The following is a 20,295-nucleotide window of genomic DNA, read 5'->3' as shown; positions in this document are numbered from 1 at the left end:
CAATTCATTTGGGGCTGAATTTTTACTCTGAAAGTTTTTCTAATTGGCACCTCTTTTTAATGCAATGAGGAATACTGTGCTATGATGAAGTCTCTGAAGTCACTTGAAGCTTGGGGCCAGGTTAGACATCACGGGGCCAATGCTGCACAATTCTGTCTCTGTGGCTTTGAGTTGCTTCCTAAAGGTAACCCTTTCTAAATTCTACACATAGTTCTCATCGTATCTTGAAAGTCATTCCTCTAGAGAGCAACTGATAGCTTGCTTCATCAGCTTTCATCAACATTACACAATGAGATGTTTTCCTTCCATCCATTCCAATTACTCATGTACACTTTTGTTTGAATAAACACATATAGACACACAGGAAATGCTCGGCAAAAGATGGCCCCTCCTCGCCACAGCACAAGTCCTAGCCCAAACACTCTGGCAATCACATCTTTTGTGTTTTGAAATTAGAGATGACTTGTTCAGAACATAATAAGTATATTTTAAGACACATTAGGCAGAGTCTTTAATGATTAAGCCTAAGAGGTAGCAGAGTCAGGATATATAAATTCAAGGACAATGATTACTAAACATATAGCTTTTTGCTAGATCCTCAAGATCTTAAATTTCTGAGCTTCAAACCAGTGTAACCGTTCCTTGATTTCTATAGGGGATGGGTTCTAGGACCCCCCAAGATACTAAAATCCTCATGTAAAATTATATCATATTTGACCGTATTCTGTGCATATCCTTCTGTATATTTTAAATGATCTCTAGAGTATTTATGGTTTTTTGGTGGTGGTGGGGATTGAATCCAGGCCCTTGTGCTCCAGGAGGCAAGTACTCTACCAACTGAGCTATATCCCCAGCCCAACTTACGATTTTGAATACAATAAAAATACTATAGAAACAGTTTTTAGGCTGTGTTGCTTAAGGAATAATAAAAAAGTCTGTACATGTTTAGTACAGATATAATTTTTTGAGTACTTTTGACCTGAGGTTCGTTGCATCTGCATACCTAGAGGGTTGACGGTATGTTATGTGAACGTGGATGCCCCATGGGCAACTTAAAACCAACCAACCGCTAACCAAACTCACTGTGTTTACCCCACTCTCCAAATGTTTCTTTCTCCTTTCTCTGTCTTGGTGAGAGGCATTTCCACAGCATCCTCATCTCTTATCTCAACTTCCATCTAATCACTCTCCCTAGTCCACCTGAGGTCAGGTTGGCACTATTTCTTACCTGTGTGTTGAGAAGACTGTTTCCTTTCTTTGGCCTGATTCCTGGGTCCCTTTCTTAGAAATAATGCCTGAGTGGAGCTATCCCTCTGGGGAGGGGGAGGGGGTGGTGGCATTGGCCCACTTGATGAGGACCATGGGAGGGTCTGGCCCTACCTGTGAGGGCTGGTGGGCCTGGCCTTGCCCTTCCTGTTGGAGGCCACTAAAGGCCTCCAGCCCCCTGAGGGCTCTTGTGCTGGACCCAGGAAGTCCCCCACTACTCTGCGCCTTGCATCCTTGGTTTTCTCTGATCCCTCCTCCTACAATTTGGGGACAGTAAAAGATAACTCTGAGGGGTCAGGACCATCTGGGAACAGCAGGGGTGGGGGTACTCTGCTTTGAGAAGCTCAGCTGGTGTTGCAGGTACTTTCATCCAGATTGACAAGCCACCTGCCATTGATGGCTCTGTTTTTGGTAAATTTTTATTTATTCTAATTAGGTATATAAGACAGCAGAATGCATTTTGATTCATTGTACACAATTGCAGCACAACTTTTCATTTCTCTGGTTGTACATGATGTAGTGTAGCACCATATGTGCAATCATACACTTACCTAGGGTAACAATGTCCATCTCATTCCACCGTCTTTCCTACCCCAAAGCCCCCTCCCCTTTCCTCCCTCCCGTTTGCCCAATCAAAGTTCCTCCATTTTTCCCATGCCCCCCCATTATGGATCAGCATCCACTTATCAGAGAGAACATTTGGCCTTTGGTTTTTTGGGATTGGCTTACTTTGCTTAGCATGATATTCTCTAACTCCATCCATTTACCTGCAAATGCCATGATTTTATTCTCTTTTAATGCTGAATAATATTCCATTGTGTATATACCACAGTTTCTTTATCCATTCATCTACTTAAGGGGCATCTAGGTTGGTTCCATACTTTAGCTATTGTGAATTGAGCTGCTATGTACATTGATGTGGCTGTGTCACTGTGGTATGCTGATTTTAAGTCCTTTGGGTATAGACCAAGGAGTGGGTTAGCTGGGTCAAATAGTGGTTCCACTCCAAGTTTTCTGAGGAATCTTCATACTGCTTTCCATATTGGCTGCACCAATTTGCAGTCCCACCAGCAATGTGTAAGTGTGCCTTTCCCCCCACATTCTTGCCAACATTTACTGTTGTCTGTATGCTTGATAACTGCCATGCTGACTGGCGTGAGATGGCCCTTTTGATGGTGTTCATTCCCTTTTCACCCCAGAGCCCAATCTATGCAGTGCTTCTGAGTGGAAGGGACCTCTTCCTACTAACTGCTGCCAGACTGCCTAATTACCAGTCTATCCTTTTCAAAAGACTATGTGCATCTGAGTGTGTGTGTGTGTGTGTGTGTGTGTGTGTGTGTGAGAGAGAGAGAGAGAGAGAGAGAGAGAGAGAGAGAGAGAGAGAGAGATTGAAGGCAAGGGTATTCTATGCAAGTAGACAAAAGCCCTAGTCAAGGGCTTGGGTTGTGGCTCAGTGGTAGAGGGTTTGCCTCACACATGTGAGGCACTGGATTTCATCCTCAGCACCACATAAAAATAAATAAACAAAACATTGTGTCCATTTACAAGTTAAAAAATATTTTAAAAAGTGACTAGTCAATAGTGTTTAGCTTTTAAAACATTTTTAAAAATGAAGATCCGATATCTAATCAAAAGTAGAGAAAATAATATTAAAACATCTATCCTTAGTGGATATTGTGGCACACACCTGTAATCCTAGTGGCTTGGGAGCTGATGCAGGAGGATTGTGAGTTCAAAGCCAGTCCCAGCAACTTAGCAAGACTCTAAGTTACTCAACGAGACCCTGTCTCTAAATAAAATATAACAAAGGGCTGGCGATGTGGTTCAGTGGTTAAATGTCCCCTACCCCAGGGTTAAATCCCCAACACCAAGAGAAAAAAAAATTACGCTTCATAAATCTTCAATAGTTGTCAAAATTTTACTGGTTTATTTTAAAATTAGGGGAGGATTTACAGATGTGACCAGAGGGACCTAATGTTTCTTGAAGTGAGAGAAGGAGGAACACCTACCTAAACTTGCTCAGACAGTAACTATTTCCATCTCTGTCTATCTTGTTCTTATATTTCTTTTTTCTGCTCTCATTTTATTTTTCTCTCTCCAAAGTCACACAGATTTAATTCAGCTACCACTTCAACTTCCTTTGAGCAACCTGAAATTGTCATTAAATTTCTCTGAAAGCACCTCATGCTAGTGCCCCTTTTGCTACCCTGTCCATTCCAAGCTGCAGCATTGCCCTGCTCTGAAGGGGAGAGTGTAGCTTGAAGGAGGACGGGCAATGTGGAAGGGCCCAGTTGTGTCCTGAGCTGTGGCCCCGAGGGCAGGGTCATCACCTAGGCATGATGGTGGAAACAGTAGGAAGTTACAGTTGATGTTTATAGGATTTCTGTTTCATGCCTCATGTGGGAATTCTTTTTCATTCAATCCATAAAGAAATATATTGTTGATTGAACAGAGTCCAGAGGAAGGTGTCTTGGTAGTGTTTTATTTGCTCAGTGAAAGACCCATCAAGGACCTAGGCTCCCTGTTTCTTGACCCTTTTAACAGCATGTAGGTGTTCCTAGATTTGATGGTATGGATGATTCATCCCTTTTTGTGAAGAAATAAAAAGTAATTATTGTATTAAAATGAATTGTTTTAGTGCCTAGTAACTCAGATTAATTTGTGAGCTCCTTGAGAACAGAGACCTTGTCTTAAAATTCTTTGTATACCCATCATCAAACCCAGTACCTGGTATACTCGAGGTGCTCATTAATTTATTCAAGAAATATTTCCTGCTAAGTACTATAGTGGAGGGAAACACAGGAATTCAAGGCATCTAGTCCAATCTGTGGGGTGGATTGGAGACAACAAGCCCTTTCTTGGGATTAGTACACCTGACCTTTGTCCCTGAATCACTCATGGGGATGCATAGTTAAGTTCAACGATCTTTAATGAGTATTGATTATGTGCCATACACTGGGATGACACAGATTAATCATAGTTCTCACTTTCAAGGGGCTTCTAGGAACAGTAAGGGAGGCAGAAAAGCCATTTCAGCATTAAATGATATACATGAGGTCACAGGGGAGGGGCAGCTGGGTATGCTGGGTGGGTCAGGAAGGAGCAGGTTTCATGGGCTTTGGGGAACAACTAAGTCTTTGATTGAGATTTGAAGGACGAAGGGGCATCAGTTGGCCAAGAAGTAGAAGTGACATCATAGGCTACTATTAATGCTAGTGCCACTGCTTCAGTTTGCACTGCTGTATATCAGGTAATGTTTAGGTTATTTTCTGGTGGTGCAGGAATTCTATGACTGAGCTGGCTTTGCCTTTCTGCTTTACTTTACCTTATTTGGTTCTGGGAACTCCTTCTATTTCTATCCCTCCTGGCTCTGTGGCCAAAGAAGTTTTGTTTGGGTCCTCTAGTGACCTTCTGCTTGCCAGTGTCCACATTTCTGACAGTGCTCCAGATGACAAATGGAATCCCCCATGAGGGGGCAAAAAACATCTACAAACACTGCAGGACTGCCATGTCCCAGAAAACCTTAGGATCTGTTCCATGTTTCTGACCACCCAGAAAAGGGGGCAGTGAGAACCATGGAGAAGTCCTCATAGGGAGGCATGGGTCCACAAGGTGCATAGTGAGATGACTGGATTCTTGAAAGAGGTCAGGTCATTCCTGGTGGGCCACATCATCCCCTTCTACTTGATGGGCTATTGCTTCATCGGTTGGGGCTCTCCAGGAGTCTCTTCAGGGCACCCTTTACTTCCTTGTTCCTCAGACTATAGATCATAGGGTAGAGCATGGGGGTTACATTGGTGTAGATTAAGGACACAATTTTGTCTTGTTCTGGGGTGTAGCAGGATTTGGGGCGAATGTAAATGAATATTGCACAACCATAGTGTAGAAGAGACACCAACAGGTGGCCAGCACAGGTGGAGAAGGCTTTGCTCCTGCCTTCAGCAGAGTGGATTCTGAGGATGGCAGCAATAATGAATCCATAGGAGAGCAGGATCAGCAAGAAGGGAATCAGCAGGATGAGCATGCAGACAAGAAAGACTGCAATCTCATTGGCTCGTGTGTCAGAGCAGGCCAGGAATAGCACGGCAGGAATGTCACAGAAGAAATGATTAATCTCATGGGACTGACAAAAGGGCAGGAGGAATATGAGTGTGGTAAGGGTGAGTGAGAGTGCAAAGCCACTGATGCATGCAAGAACCAGCATCTGCAGGCAGAGGGCCCTCGTGATGATGAGTGTGTAGCGCAGGGGGTTGCAGATGGCCACAAAGCGGTCATAGGCCATAGCAGCCAGCAGGAAACACTCAGCTCCACCCAGGGCGATGAAGAGGTGCATTTGCAAGGCACAGCCCAGGAAGGGAATCCGCTGGTTCCTGGACAGGAAATTGGCAAGCATGTTGGGGACAATGACTAATATATAGCAAATTTCAATGGTGGACAGATTCCGGAGAAAGAAATACATGGGGGTCTGGAGACAGGTGTTAATGAGGGTGATGAGCACAATAGTTGTGTGTCCTGCTAGGGTGATGAGGTGCATGGCTAGAAAGAGTACAAAAAAGAAGATTTTCAGTTCTTCCAAGTCCCCAAAGCCCAAGATAATAAACTCAGAGCTTAAGGTGTGGTTTTTCTGCAATGTGTCCATCCTATATTCTCCTTTATAGAATTCCTGGGCTGAAAAGAACAGCTTGCTAGCAATTCTCCAAGCTGTGGGACGCTATGGAGCTCTTTCCACAGATGGGAGTGCAGCCAGCGTTTTTAGGCTTAGCCTTTGCTTTCATTCTATTAGCTTTCCAGTTCTGCCCACTCTTCATGGAGAATGAAGAACTGCTGACATGAGGTCACTTTGGTTCACCTGCTGAGTTATTACAAAGATGAACCAAGATGAGGGAATTCTAATATGAAGTTATTTTTCATAGACCAAATGACACTGTTTCTATCCGAACTGTCCTACATTTTGAAGAATTGTGTGCGGTGGGAGTGAGAGGCTAAGGTTGATGAAATCAGTAGGTTGAAATGGAGACTGGGCCTGCAGGGTCACTGACATTGCTGTAGGAAATTCCTGTAGGAAGGAAGGTTTGGTTAGTTCATCTTACACACTTTTGACTCTGTGCATTAGTTATATTATCCTTACTACCACTACCAAACTCCCAAGATTCCTGCAGCTGACAGGCTGTGAACAGTACAGTAGAAAGGAAGGACACATAACCTGCAGTAACTGCCACCTTTCCACTGTTTGGGCTCCTCAATTGCAGGGAAGCCTTAGTTTTATGTGGTACCTCCTTCTAGACACCTTCCCTGGCCTCTTCAGTTGCTCAGATGGGTTGGTCCCTTCCCTATGTTCCCATAGTACTCTGGGCTTCCCCAATCATGTTGTTTATCACTAAGTTCTATAATTTTTTTTGTATTGGGTTTGAGCCCAGAGGTACTTAACCACTGAATTTCATCTCCAGCCCTTTTAATTTTCAGATGGGGTCTCGCTAAGTTACTTAGGGCCTTGCTAAATTGCTGAGGCTTGCCTTGAACCCAAGATCCTCTTGCTGCAGCACCCTGAACTGCTGGGATTATAGGCATGTGCTACTGTGCTGAGAAAATTCTGTAATTCTTTATTTTTCTGTCCACTTCAGTAGTTTGTGAGCTTCAGGATGGCAAGAATGGTCTTATTCTGCCTCTCACATAGAGGCTAGCACCTGTTAGAAGTATAAATAAATGTTGAATTAATATTTGTTGCTCATTTCTGCATCTTCCACGATTAGTTCCAGGTCAGGCATAGAGAAGAACAGAGAGCAAAGGGCTGGGCCGGGTTGCAGGGTAGGAATGACCAGGACAGAGTCAAGAGAGGTCAGGGACAATGGGGAGTGGAATGTGACATACCTCTGGTTGATTTGCTTCCCAGATTTCAGGGACATTCACTTCCTCCTTGCCTTGAAAAGACCTAAGTTACAAACAGGAAACCTTATTTTCAGCCTCTAATTTATTCTTGTGCATCCATTTTCACAGATAAATAGAAAAAAGTTTCTAAAGATTTTAGAGATTTAGCAAATCAAGAATTAATAAGGGTTAAGGGCCCTGTGGGGATGGTGTTGCCACCTAAATGAGCTTACTTCTTCAGGACACAGTGTTTCTACTGGAAACTCTGAGGCTCAGTGTGGGGCCAATGAAACCACAAAACCAATTTTGATGATAGCTTTGCTTGGTATAGATGGTGGTTGCGGTTTTTGTTTCCCAGTCAGTTGCACTTGAAGTCTTTGAGATGGACAGATCCCTAGAGAACAATGTGTCCACTCTTCACTTCAAAGTAGATGGTCACAAAACCTTTCCCTGGTGACCCACCCCTTGGTCCTCTCCCCACTTGCTGGCCCTGTCCTAAAACCCACAATAAGTTCCTGTCTGAAGTCCTCTGTCCTGATAGAGGCCAACCCAGCCTGAGATCACACTCCTTCTGTGACCAAGCTCAGCTTCCCACTCTGCACATGCTCAACCTTCTCAAGACCCCCTTCATCCTCCCTTGAAAACTCTATGAGTGAAAAATATGCTTCTTGTTTTTTTTTTTGTGTCTGTCTTGGCTTTAGCTTTGCTACACCCCATCACTTTCACCCTTTTCTTGCATGTCAGTGTGCTGCAGAGATGTGGGGATTGCTTTGTTTTATTGCACCCTAAACCTTAAAAATACTGAAAAGTACAAAGATGTTAGTAAAAGTTACATATGATCCAAACACAAGTAAGAAGTGAAAATCAATGTCAAAGTTTCTGCTCCTTCAGTCCTTTCCCCTACTCTTCAGAGAGAACCATTCTTAGCAGTAAGCAGCATTTCCTTTCCATCTGTCTTGCGCAAAGAAATGCACACTAATGGACTCATATGCACCACACACATATGTACACATAGTCACACAATCATATGTATACAGACACGTAAAGACACACACCTGCACATACTCACACATGCACAAACAGGCACACTCATATAAACATATATAATCAGCACACTCACACATTAAAATATGAATGAGATCATAATATACACACTGCTCTTATTCTTGGAATAAGCCATGTATTAATATGTCTGGTACAGGTTCTCAAAAAGCACATAGTGATTTACTTCATTCTTTTTAACTGCTGCATTGCATAGGATGGATGCATTACAATTTGATTTATTGTGATAAAATAAAATATTAATAGCACATATATATTAATAATATATAAATGAAATCAAATAAAAAATACTGAAGGTAATCATAATTTAATCACCATTACTACTTTGACATTGAAACAGTTTGCTATTTTTTCTTATTATACTCCATGGTATAAAGCATATCCCAGCATAGAGCACAGAGCAGCGGCCAGACTGTGAAGGCTGCTAGGGTGTCCTTTTCTGCTCCTTTTTCATGTCACTGAATAGTCCTAGAGAAGAGGCCTAGGGTTACCTTGGAGAGCCAGATTGATGCCTGAAGTAGAAACCTGGGGAACAATCCTGCTAGAGATCTTGCTGCTGTTGGCAATCCTAAGAAGGATGAAGAGCCCATCCTTAGGGGAGTAGTGGCATGACTGAATGGCTAGAACCTGGCAACACAGCTTCCCAGAGCCCAGATGGTGGCTTTCCAGCCCGTATGGACCACAGGGAACAGCCCTCTGAAGTATTGCTGATGACTGTTAGGATGGGAAGTATCCTTAGAGGAGTTGCCCCAGTCTGTAACTTGCATTTAATAGCAGTGAAAGCAGGACTCAGGAAGTCCTAGGAGAGGTGAGGACACAGAGGGTACCGTCTCCTTAGGTCACACATCTGAATTCAAACCTAAACCCTAATGGCTACTATTTTATTTGTAAATCTTGCATATGCTGCAGGTCTTGACAATGTTGTTTAAGTCAAATCTGCCACAATTGTAGTTCCAATTATGCAGTTACCACTGTGTGAAGAGGCTGCCAGGCTGAGTTGAGAGGCAGAAAACTTATGAGTTTGGCTTGGGTGCAATTCAGTGATCAAGCCATGCTAGAGGAGTGGAACCTGAGACTGGCGGCCTCTTAGGTACCACCCTCCCCCCTGCTGAGATTCTGTGCATTTGTGTCATAACTACGAGATGGTATGGGTGGGGATCTCAAGGTCTCCATTGTAGTCTTCAAACTCATGGTCATCAAAGTGGCTTACTCCATTGAGTGAGTGACATGGGGAATGAATTATGGAACCTCAAGAGTAACACTACCAAGCTGCCTAATCTTCTGTGTAATAATCAGCCAAAGCCATTCTCATGTCTTGGAAGCTTTTACTTCCTTGGAGGGCCAGCAACACTGCTGGGTTCTAGGCAGCAACAGTGAGGTGGCTTCCTTCCTAGCCCCTTTACATATCCCAAAACAGAGATTCCAAACAGCCCGGTTTGAGCTTACAATCACACAAATCTACCTTGAATCATTCTGGTACTTTCTGTCATTGCGTCCACCCAACAAGGGGCTTCCAACACTCCAAGTTGGGCATGTGGCACTTTCCTAGCTCTATCACGTTCCTCTTCTTCCATCCTCCTCTCTGATCTCTCTCTTCTCTTGGTCACAGTTTCTAAAACTAAAGGCCTACTGCTTTTAATAGCAACAAAGGCCATGGAAACCTTATTGTTCTAAGCACCCACAGAACAGGCTTTGGGAAAAGCTCCATGATGTGGTCTTGCCCTATACGTGGGAAATGTGGACTGGTTACAAAGTCACTGATCCTTCCTGAGCTAAGCTGGCAAACAGCAGAAAACCATGTGCACTTGGAAGCTGACAGTGCCTGCTCATGGAAATATGGGGCTCTTGTAGCAGGCAGCTCTAGTATCATCGATACCTTGCCATGAGGCCTGAAGCAGGGAATGGAAAGGAAGAGGTATCAAATATAAACTTAACGCTTTAAAAGAAAAGTGCCTCAAATGAGACCTAATTTAACTGGGGCTTCTGTCTTGGAGTAATTCCTAGACATTCTGAAGCAGTGATAATGAGTAACAGTGAATTGGCACTGAATGCATAGCACCCATTCCTGTGGATAGTGGCTCAAAATGCAAATCTCTGGCTCCACAAACCACTCAGAACCTCTGTTTGAGTCTGACAAGAGGGGACATTTGAGAGAATGAATTAGGACTTCAATTTCTTTCTACTTTAACTCAAAAAATTTAGGCTTTTCTCTAATGTCTTTGAACTTGAATTTGTGAGGAGAATCTTTTATAAAATTTTAAGAATTTTTGAATTCTTTTTAGTTATGATATAACACCAGGATACACCTTCACATAATCACAAAAGCATGGAACCTAATTCACTCTGATTCAGTCACCAGCACTTCCTCCTCCCTGCTCCCCTCCACCTACTCCACTGATCCGTCTTTAATCCATGATAGTCTATTTTTGTGTGTGACTGGGACCCACCATGAAAGTTTGGTCATATTCATTCCACTGTTGTTTTCTTTCCCATTCTTTCCTCCTCCTCCTCAACCCTCATTGTCTATTTTACTGATTTTTCCTCTAGTTTGATGAAATTACCCACTCTTTTTCCCTTTCTCTCTTTTTTTTTTAACTGCCTCCCCGCCTTATTTTGGATTAGTTTCTGCATATCAGAGAAAACATTTTGACCTTTGACTTTTTAGGCCTAGCTTGTTTCACAGCGTGATAGTTTTCAGCTCCATCTATTTACCAGCAAATGCCATAGTGTTATTCTTCTTGTGTATATATACCATTTTCTTTTTCCATTCACCTGTTGAACAGCACTGGGCTGGTTGCATAGTTGAGATATTGGAAATTGAGCTGCTATAAACATTTATATGGCTGTGACACTGTGTCACTGTGTCACTGTAGTATGCTGATTTTAAGTCCTATGGGTATGTACTGAGGACTGGGATAACTGGGTCAAATGGTGGTTCCATTCCCAGTTTTGCAAGGAATCTCCATACTGCTTTCCATATTGGCTGCATCAATTTGCAGTCCCACCAACAATGTATGAGTGTGCCTCTTTCCCCACATCCTCATCAACATTTATTGTTACTTGTGTTCTTGATAATTGACATCCTGACTGGAGTGAGATGGAATCTCAGTGTAGTTTTAATTTGCATTTCTCTAATTGATATATAAATAAATATATTTATTTATTGACTGTATTTCTTCTGTGAAGTGCCTGTTCAGTTCCTTTGCTCATTTATTCATTGGGTTATTTTTTTTGGTGTTGTTTTTGAGTTCTTTTTTTTAATATTTATTTTTGGCAGACACAACATCTTTGTTTGTATGTGGTGCTGAGGATCGAACCTGGGCCGCACGCATGCCAGGCGAGTGCGCTACCGCTTGAGCCACATCCCCAGCCCCTGTTTTTGAGTTCTTTATGTATTCTGGAGACTAATGCTCTATCTGAGATGTAGATGGCAAATATTTTCTCTCATTCTGTAGGTTCCCTCTTCACAGTCTTGTTTCCTTTGCTGTGAAGAAGATTTTTAATTTGATGCCATCCCACATTGATTTTTTAATTTTATTTCTTGTGATTTAGGAGTCTTATTGAGGAAATTGGTTCATGTGCTGACATATTGCAGTGTTGGGCCTACATTTTCTTCTAGAAGTTGCAGGGTTTCTGGTGTAATTCCTAGGTCTTTGATCCACTTTGAGTTGAATGTTGCACAGGGTAAAAGATAGGGGTTAAATTTCATTCCACAACATACGGATTTCAAAAATTTCCAGCACCATTTGTTAAAAAAGCTATTTTTTTCTCCAAGGTACATTTTTGCCAACTTTGTCTAGTATCAGATAACTATATTCATGTGTGATTCCCTCTATGTCTTCTATTCTATTGCATTGGTCTTCATACCTATTTTGGTGCCAATGGCATGCTTTTTTTTTTTTTTTTTTTTAACTATAGCTCTTTACTATAATTTGAGGTCTGGTATTGTGATGCCTCCTGCTTTGCTTTTCTGTGAGGAGAATCTTAAAGTTTATTGTTTCCCCAGGAAAATTAATTGTGGGATATCTTGTAGGTTGGATTTTTCTTTTGTATTTTTTAAAAAAATTCATATGTATTTTTAGATGTATGGACCTTTATTTTTATTCATTTAGTTATATGCAGTGCTGAGAATCGAACCAGTGCCTCACACATGCCAAGCAAGCACTCTACCACTGAGCCATAACCCCAACTCTGGATTTTTATTATTACAGAATGCAATACTTGTCATTTGATCTTGTTGCAGGACCTCTCATGAGATATGTTGGGCAATGGTGGCTAGAAATAATTTGGGTTTGGAAAATAGAATAAAGTGTAAACTTTTACTAGGGGATGAGAAGAGTGGAGGTGCTAGGGAGAGATACTGATCAAATCATATTGTTATATGGTATGCATATACTAATATGTAACAACAAATTCCACATTATGTAAAACTTTAATGCACCAGTAAAAATGTGGAGGAAAAAATGAATAAACTTTTGGCCACAGGTACAACACATGCCCTATGGACATGCAGTGAAGTATGCAGTGGGTCCACATTTCTTGATCAAGTGGTTAATTTTTCAAAAGTTCTGAATACAGGTGATTGTTTTTTTTCCTTTCCTTTTCATCCAGCTTGGAAGAAGTAACAGTACTGGGGACGTGAACTTGCAGTGTGGACCCAACATCTTCCTGCAATGGGTTGTTTCAAGCCCAGACAAGGGGACATGTAGGTAATTAACAAACCTATTTAGTTCCCATAGCAGGCTGCATCCACCAACCAGCCTTTCCCAATGTGGAGCTGGCATGACTATGGTTTTTCTCAGTGGCCTGAGAACTCACTCTGGCAGGGAAGAGTTGTGCCATTTATTGACCCTCCAGATTTCCCCAAATTCTCAACTTCCAAATTGTTTATAAATAGGAGTGCCCAATATGCAAGAATGTTTTCCCAATTGGGGATCTCATCATTCCTTTTCCCTCTTAGCTAATACTTGTGCTTTCTGGAGAAAAACTCCGCTGCCCCTGGAGGGAGTGAGGAAGCCATAGCAATTGCATGACCTGGACACTACGTTCTCCTCAATAAAACCATCTCTATGTATTGGGTTAAAATGTGATGAAACAATCTGGTTATTATTTTTTTCTCAGTTGAGCTTACAAATTACAGTCTCTTTGTGTTTTAAAAATGTTAGCTACGTATCAGTAGGTTCTTTTCATTTCTAATCTTTTATTTGTGGCAACCATAGTTAGAATTGCCTTAAGGTAGGTCAGTATTGGAGTTCTAGATCCACCAGGTGCTTCCTTGCTTCCTTTCCTCCGATGCTAAGATTCTACAGAGGCTTGTGCCAGGCTTGGTCCCAGCCATCCCAGCCTTTGGCATTCATGAGAATACCTTGTTATCTAGTTGTATGGTGGACATTGCCCTGGGTTTTTGGTTTTGTTATTCTATTCTCTTTCTTTTTTGGGGGGCGTAGGAGTTATGAATATTAAAAAATGTTACCACCACTGCTCTTACCTTATCTGAATCTATAAAACATAGCACTTGTGTATCATCCTAATTAATAAGGGCATTTTAACTTTGGTACAATAGCACAATAAGTACTTACAAGTTTTGGACAAGACAGTGACTTGATAGTATGAATCTAAGTCCTCTTCCTAGCCTTCTCCTAAAACTACAAGTGAAATATAAGTTATAGAGAAAGTAGGTTCAGCAGCAAACTAGAAAACAGCGGCTGTTTCTTACCAGAAACTCTGAGGATTTTCTGCTAGCTATGTTATGTGGTGCTCTCAATTCTCTGTGAGTCCAAAATACTTTTCCTCCTCTAAGTTTTCTGGTCAGGTATTTTGGTCACTGAAAAAAAAAAAAATCCCAAAACGAGGAATTGGAAGGGCCATACTCTCTCCATAGGCTTATAGTAAAAACAGTCCTTCCTTGTTTCTCCTAGGTTCTGGTGGTTGCTGTCATTCTTTGGTGTTCTTTGGCTTTTAGATGTTAGACAGATCATTCCAATCTTTATCTCTGTTGTTGCATGGCTGCCTCCCTGAATGAGTCTATCTCTAACTTTCCTCTTTTTATAGTCCAACCAGTCATATTGGATTAGGGCCCATGATAATGATCTCATATTAATTTGATTACATGTGCAAAGATTCTGTTTCCAAATAAAATTGTATTCACAGGTTCTAGGAGTTAGGGTGTGGAAAGATCTTTTGGTGGACACAATTCAATGAATCATAGCCAGCAAGGAAGAGACATGGTAAGTTCTTCCCAGGACAAGTTCATAGGGGTCTTTAAAAGTACTTCTCTTCTTTCAGTGTCCTGGGCTGTTCACATTTAACCAGATTTCTTAGCTGGCAAAGTAGAACCCAGAGACTCTATTTTTTGACTCTCTTAATTTTGCCTGAAAGACTAGAATGAATGGTGTCTGCTGTAGTCCTTTTATCTCCCAATACCTTGTTCTCTAAGGAAGAGTTAACAGATGCACTAGTTAGGATTTTATTGGTCAAAAGTAGCAGAAACCAATTCCAAATAGCCCAGGAAACCATGAGAATTTCTATGACTACCAGATTGGGGATAGTGTATGACAGAACTATAGCTGGGCTTCCAGACCCAGACACCATCAGAACTCTCTACTTTTTTGTGTCTTTCATCACTCTGCATCCATTTCATTCTTCTTTTTCTCTGAAGACAATTTCTTCTGCATGTTCTATTGGAATAGTGACAAACATGACCAATAGCTCCCAATTACAGGTGACAGTCCAGGTGTGGGATCATTTGAAACCCTCCTGCTATAAAACATCCTCTAGATTTCTTTCTGTGTCTCAAATACCCATTAAGAGATAGATGCACCTGCTGGATGCGGTCTACATGCACTGCTGGCCCATGAGAGAACTTGGGAGATATTGGGAATATCTAGAAGGAGTATTCAATGGAGATTTTGTTCTATTTGGCTCCTTTCTCCACCTTCTCTTATGCCGTTTTCTCACTAGTAAAAGCTGCCTCATTGCCACCATGCCCTGATGCCAGGTTGCATCCTAGGTCCAGAAGGTAGGGAAATGATATGGAAAATCAGCCTAAGAGTAAGGAAATGAGTTACTCAAAGTTGAACACTAAACACACAGCATCTTTCTTCTACTTCGTTTTTCTGTGTTTCTTCTCTAACCTCTGAACTCTCACTTCTGGAATGAGCAGGTGGAATAAATTCTGGGAAATGTGAACTAGATCTAGTTCACATTTCCCAGAATTTATTCCACCTACTTATATTAAACATCTATGGGGAACATGGTAGGGCTAAATAACTGCATTAAAGGAGAGACAAAGAAACTGTACTGGTGTAGACTGTTGATACTCTGCATGTTGTTGCTAATGATAGACTAACCCTGTATGAATTGCCATAGCTCCCTTATAGGAGTGGGTCAGTGTTGGGCTTTTTCTTGAATGGATGCTTGTGCTGTTTTAGTCAGCTTTTTCACTGCTATGACTAAAGGACCTGACCAGCACAACTGTAGAGGAGAAAAGATTTATTTGAGGGCTCCTCATGGTTTCAGAGCTCTTAGTCCACAGACAGCCGGCTCCATTCCTCAGGGCTCAAGGTGAGGCAGGACATTATGGTACAAGAGTGTGGCAGGGAAACAGCTCATATCATGGCGATCAGGAAGGAAAGAGATACTCCACTCTCCAGGTATGAAATATATGTACCCTAAAGCCACACCCCAACACCCACCTCCTCCAGCCATACCCTATGCACGTACAGTTACCACCCAGTTAATCCCTATTGGGGATTAATTCACTGATTGGGTTGAGACTCTCATCATCCAATCATTTCTCCTCTGAACCTTCTTGCATTGTCTCATTCATGAGCTTTTGGGGGACACCTCATATCGAAACCATAACATGTACTTGTGGATTAGTTATACATATATTCTTTTAGTTATTCCTATAAACAATGAAATAGGGTAATTACTATTATTCATTCCATGTCGAAGAGATAAAATGTAAAGGTGAGACAGATTAAGTATCATAGTTCACCCCAAATCACACAGCCAGGAAGTGGTGGGGTTGAAGTTGGAACTCTGGTGATCTTTCTGGCTGCAGCTCAATTGCACCCCTCAGTCAAGTGTTGCCTCCAGTTTTCCTTTTTTTAAAATGTTTTTTAGTTGTAGATGGACACAGTATCTTTATTTTATTTTTTTATGTGGTGCTGAGGATCGAACCCAGGGCCTCGCACGTGCTAGGCGAGCATTCTACCACTGAGCCACAGCCCCAGCCCATCCAGTTTTCCTTTCATGTGTCTTAATCCTAAGCCTTAATTAAGGCTTAATTCTCTCTGTCTCTCTTTTGAGACAAGGTCTCACTATGTTGCCAGGCTAGCCTCAAATTTGTGATCCTCCTACCTCAGACTCCTCAGGAGCTGAGATTACAGGCACTACCATGTCCTACTTTAATGCTTAATTCTTAATGTCTGCTTTATATGTCTGTGTTTAGTTTCTTATTAGTCTGTGAACTCTTGTTGACTTTGCCTTCCTCCCAGCAGCCAGCACAGACCCTGACATAGAAGATATGCAGAATAAATAATGGCAGTGTGTTTGATATTGGTGTCTAGATAAGAATCACTGGTTCCTGAAGGAGTCTAAAGAGTACTCCTAAGATATAACTTTGGACAAGGAGTGGAGAAAGCCCTTGCATTGGGCTGTGACATTGCAGCATGAACTTGTTATTTGTTATAATTCTTTGGCTCAAAGAGTCAGTTTGTTTGCTTCACCAGGGACCACATTTACTGTGGCTGCCCACAGAGGCTACTCACAACTTCAGTATTATGGCTGGCATAAACTTCTAATTGTTTCTCCTGAGGCTTTCTTGCCAAGATTCTTTTCTGTTTCCTCAAGATTGGACTGTTGTGATTACTTTCTAGAGCCACTTTGTGAGACATGTGACTAGGAAGTCTCTCTCTTTCTAGAGTGTGAGTCTAGCAGGAGATGTGCCAGTTACACTTGGCTTTTGTTTATCTCTAGCAAGAGGATTGGACTTTCATATTACTTACTTTGGCTTTGCTGCAACTCTGAACTGTAGGCAATGGGTTGCAAGGGAGGGCTACAGATTAACTCAGATTTAGATGACTTTCTTGGTATCCCCTAAGCCTCTGATATCCTTGGCAAACTTGTGACTAGAGAGATGTCTCTTGTGCCTGTCCCATGAGGAACTCAGAATCTGGGCATCAAGTTGTTGGGAAATATTGATAGTTATGGAAAGAGAGTGAATTTTAGCTCATACCCTTGGGAAAAAAGAAATATCCATCTCTGTCCACATATTCATTTCCTAGCTCACTGCTTGCTTTTACAGAAATAGGAGAGAAGCACCTTATCTCTGAAGAAGCAATTAGAAATAATTTATTAACTATTGATGTATACAGGTCTTAGGTCCTTAACATCACCAATGATGGGTCTGTTGGCCTCTGTCCAAAGGAAACCATTTTCTGAACAGAGACCGCAGTTCTTCCCACCCTCCAGGAGAACTGGAAGTTAATACTTTAGGTAAGTGAACACTTTGTGGTTGTCCAAAGAATCATTGAATTTGGGCAAGCACTCACGATTTGACAGTTGTTTACAAAAAGCTCATCATGCTCATCCTAAAGGAGAATTAATCTTAATAAAATAAAGTTTGGTGCCAAGAGCAGGAAGGGACTCTTGGTCTGAATTTCTCCCCACTGTCACTGAGTGTTTGAGTTGGTTTAAGTCACCTGCTCAGGCCATCTCACAGATATAATTTGTTGATGATTTCATCTTACACCTGGCAGGGAGGTGCTAGAATGACATTTTTGGAAATACATGCAACCCGTGGAGTTCTTGGTGAAGAGCTTGTTGGTACCTTTTCCTTGGGAATAGTATTGACAATATCTCAATGTTGCAGGGTTCTTTGAATGCAAAGAAGCCACTTCTCTTAGACCTCCAGATGGAGTCTCTGGGAGAGGAGGGTCAGTATTTTCACTCAAGCATACGTGCATGAAGTTAACATTGGCCCTAATGGCAACAAGAAGTGACCACCTTCCAAAATGAGTAGCCTGTTCTGGGATGAAGGACATGGCAGCAGCCTTTTCACCAGGAGCTCTCCATGGAACAAGCCCTTTCAGTGGCCCTTGACAGAATATATGTTCTTAGTGCCCACTCTTCAAACCCAGGTATGCATACTGCTAAGGGTAAACAAAGTCTTTCCAAGGAATATCCATGAAGGTGTAGTTTTAAATTATGAATATTCACAGTAAGAGGAAATCATATCTTTTCAAGTATTTAAACATGACAAATTTCAGATACTAGCTTAAAAATGCCTGTGTGTGAGTAGTTTTCCAAATTTTTTTTTTTTGAAGGAAGGTGAGCAAAGGATCCCTCCCCTAAATATCCTGACCTTCCAACTGTCTGTTTCTCCTTCTCTCTTTTTGACTCAGTGCCACTATACTGTTATCCTTCTGTCCTTGAATGATGAGGCAGTCCCTTTCTATCTGTGATCAGGTCTCATTTAACTTGGTGTGGAAGCACATGGGACGCTTGTTGGCCACAAAACTTGCTGTAACCTCCAGTCTCTCTTCCTTAAATACTGTGTTCTTTTTGATGGAGGATTGGGGGTGGTCTACTAAAGCTGCTGGAGGCCTAAGGGCTGAAAATCTCAGAAATGAGCTTGTGTCAAGGGTTGATGTGCTTTATTCAATTTGGTAGTTTACAAAGAATTGATTCCTATGCTTTTTCTCCCTTCCTATAGCTGTGGATAGAGGAAATGAATTACCAGGAAATTGGAAACCACACCAAAGTGACTGAATTCATTCTCATGGGGCTGTCCAGGCACCCAACATCCCAGAGTGTTCTCTTTTGGGCACTGATGTTTCTCTACATAGTAACTTTGGCAGGAAACAGTATGATCATTTTCTTGGTTGGAGTCAACTCTCAGCTGCACAACCCAATGTATTTCTTCCTTGGTAACTTGTCTGTGCTGGATCTTCTGTTCTCCACCAGTGCTGTGCCTCTGATCATGGTGAACTCATTGCAGAACTTCCCCACCATCTCCTACAGCTTTTGTTTTGCCCAGCTTGCTATCCGAGCCTTCTTGGCACTGGCTGAGTTTTTCCCTTCTTGCCATTATGGCTTACAACCGATTTGTGGCTATTTCAGACCCACTCAGGTATAAGCTAGTCATGTCTCCTTGAGGGTGTATTTTAATGGCTTTGGTTGCCTGGATAAGAGTCCTCCTGATCACTATTATACCTATTTTGCTGTTTCCTGTCAGTTTCTGTGGGCATAATGCAGTCAATTACTTCTCCTGTGAAGTCCAAGCCATCTTTAAACCGCTCTGTTCTAATACCATTTCCCTAGAGATTATGATGATGGCATGTGCTGTCATTTCAATGCCAGTACCTTTAATTTTTATTCTTATCTCTTACTTTTGTATCCTCAGGGCTGTCTTAAGAATCCAACCACAGGAGGCCAGGCTTAAAGCCTTTTCCACATGTGGTTCTCACCTGATCGTGGTCACCATCTACTTTGGGACACTAATATATATTTATGTGAGACCCCAAACCCAAAAGTCCCAAGATGGAGATAAAATTGTCTCTATATTTTATGCAGTAGTGACCCCTATGCTAAATCCCTTAATTTGCACTCTGAGAAATAAAGATGTGAAAGCTGCTCTCAGGACAGTAACTTGTAGGGCCACATCCTGATGCCTCAAGGACACAATGGCATGTTGGAACAAGATATCAATCTTAGCTTTTTTAGACTATCACCCAGCGGTGATAGTATAGCTCAAGGACTTTAGCTGTCCTAGCAACTTTGAATCTTTGAGAGACACTTCCAAAATGAAAAAGGGCTTGCAAAGCATCTGAATAACACACAAGAACAAGGATTTATTTTTATTTTTTAAAAAAATTTTGTTACCTGGAATTGAACCCAGGGGTTCTGAACCACTGAGCAACACCATCCCTTTTTAAAATATTTTATTTAGATACAGGGTCTCACTAAGTTGCTCAGGGCCTTGCCAAGTCGTAGAGGCTGGCTTTAAACCTGCAATCCTCCTGCCTCAGCTTCCTAAGACACTGAGATCACAGGTGTGTATCACCATGCCTGGCCTAAGAACAAGGATTCAGTGAC

The 20,295-nt window shown here is 41.8% G+C and overlaps 1 protein-coding gene and 1 pseudogene across 1 annotated transcript; one reads left to right on the top strand and one right to left on the bottom strand.

Annotated features, from left to right (window-relative positions):
- Positions 1 to 4,966: 4,966 nt before the first annotated feature.
- LOC139703260 (olfactory receptor 10V1-like) lies at positions 4,967 to 5,905 on the bottom strand. Its single transcript, XM_071606339.1, has one exon. It carries the CDS (start codon positions 5,903 to 5,905, stop codon positions 4,967 to 4,969), a length of 939 nt encoding a protein of 312 aa, XP_071462440.1.
- An 8,985-nt stretch (positions 5,906 to 14,890) lies between these two features.
- LOC139703187 (olfactory receptor 13H1-like) lies at positions 14,891 to 19,868 on the top strand (annotated as a pseudogene).
- Positions 19,869 to 20,295: the final 427 nt, after the last annotated feature.

Source organism: Marmota flaviventris, chromosome X (genome assembly GCF_047511675.1).
Source record: "Marmota flaviventris isolate mMarFla1 chromosome X, mMarFla1.hap1, whole genome shotgun sequence".
Taxonomy (NCBI): Eukaryota; Metazoa; Chordata; class Mammalia; order Rodentia; family Sciuridae; genus Marmota; species Marmota flaviventris.
This window is presented reverse-complemented; position numbering and strand designations above follow the sequence as displayed.

Excerpts from the sequence above, each read along its gene's own strand:
- LOC139703260 (XM_071606339.1), bottom strand. The coding sequence starts at position 5,905 with ATGGACACATTGCAGAAAAACCACACCTTAAGCTCTGAGTTTATTATC.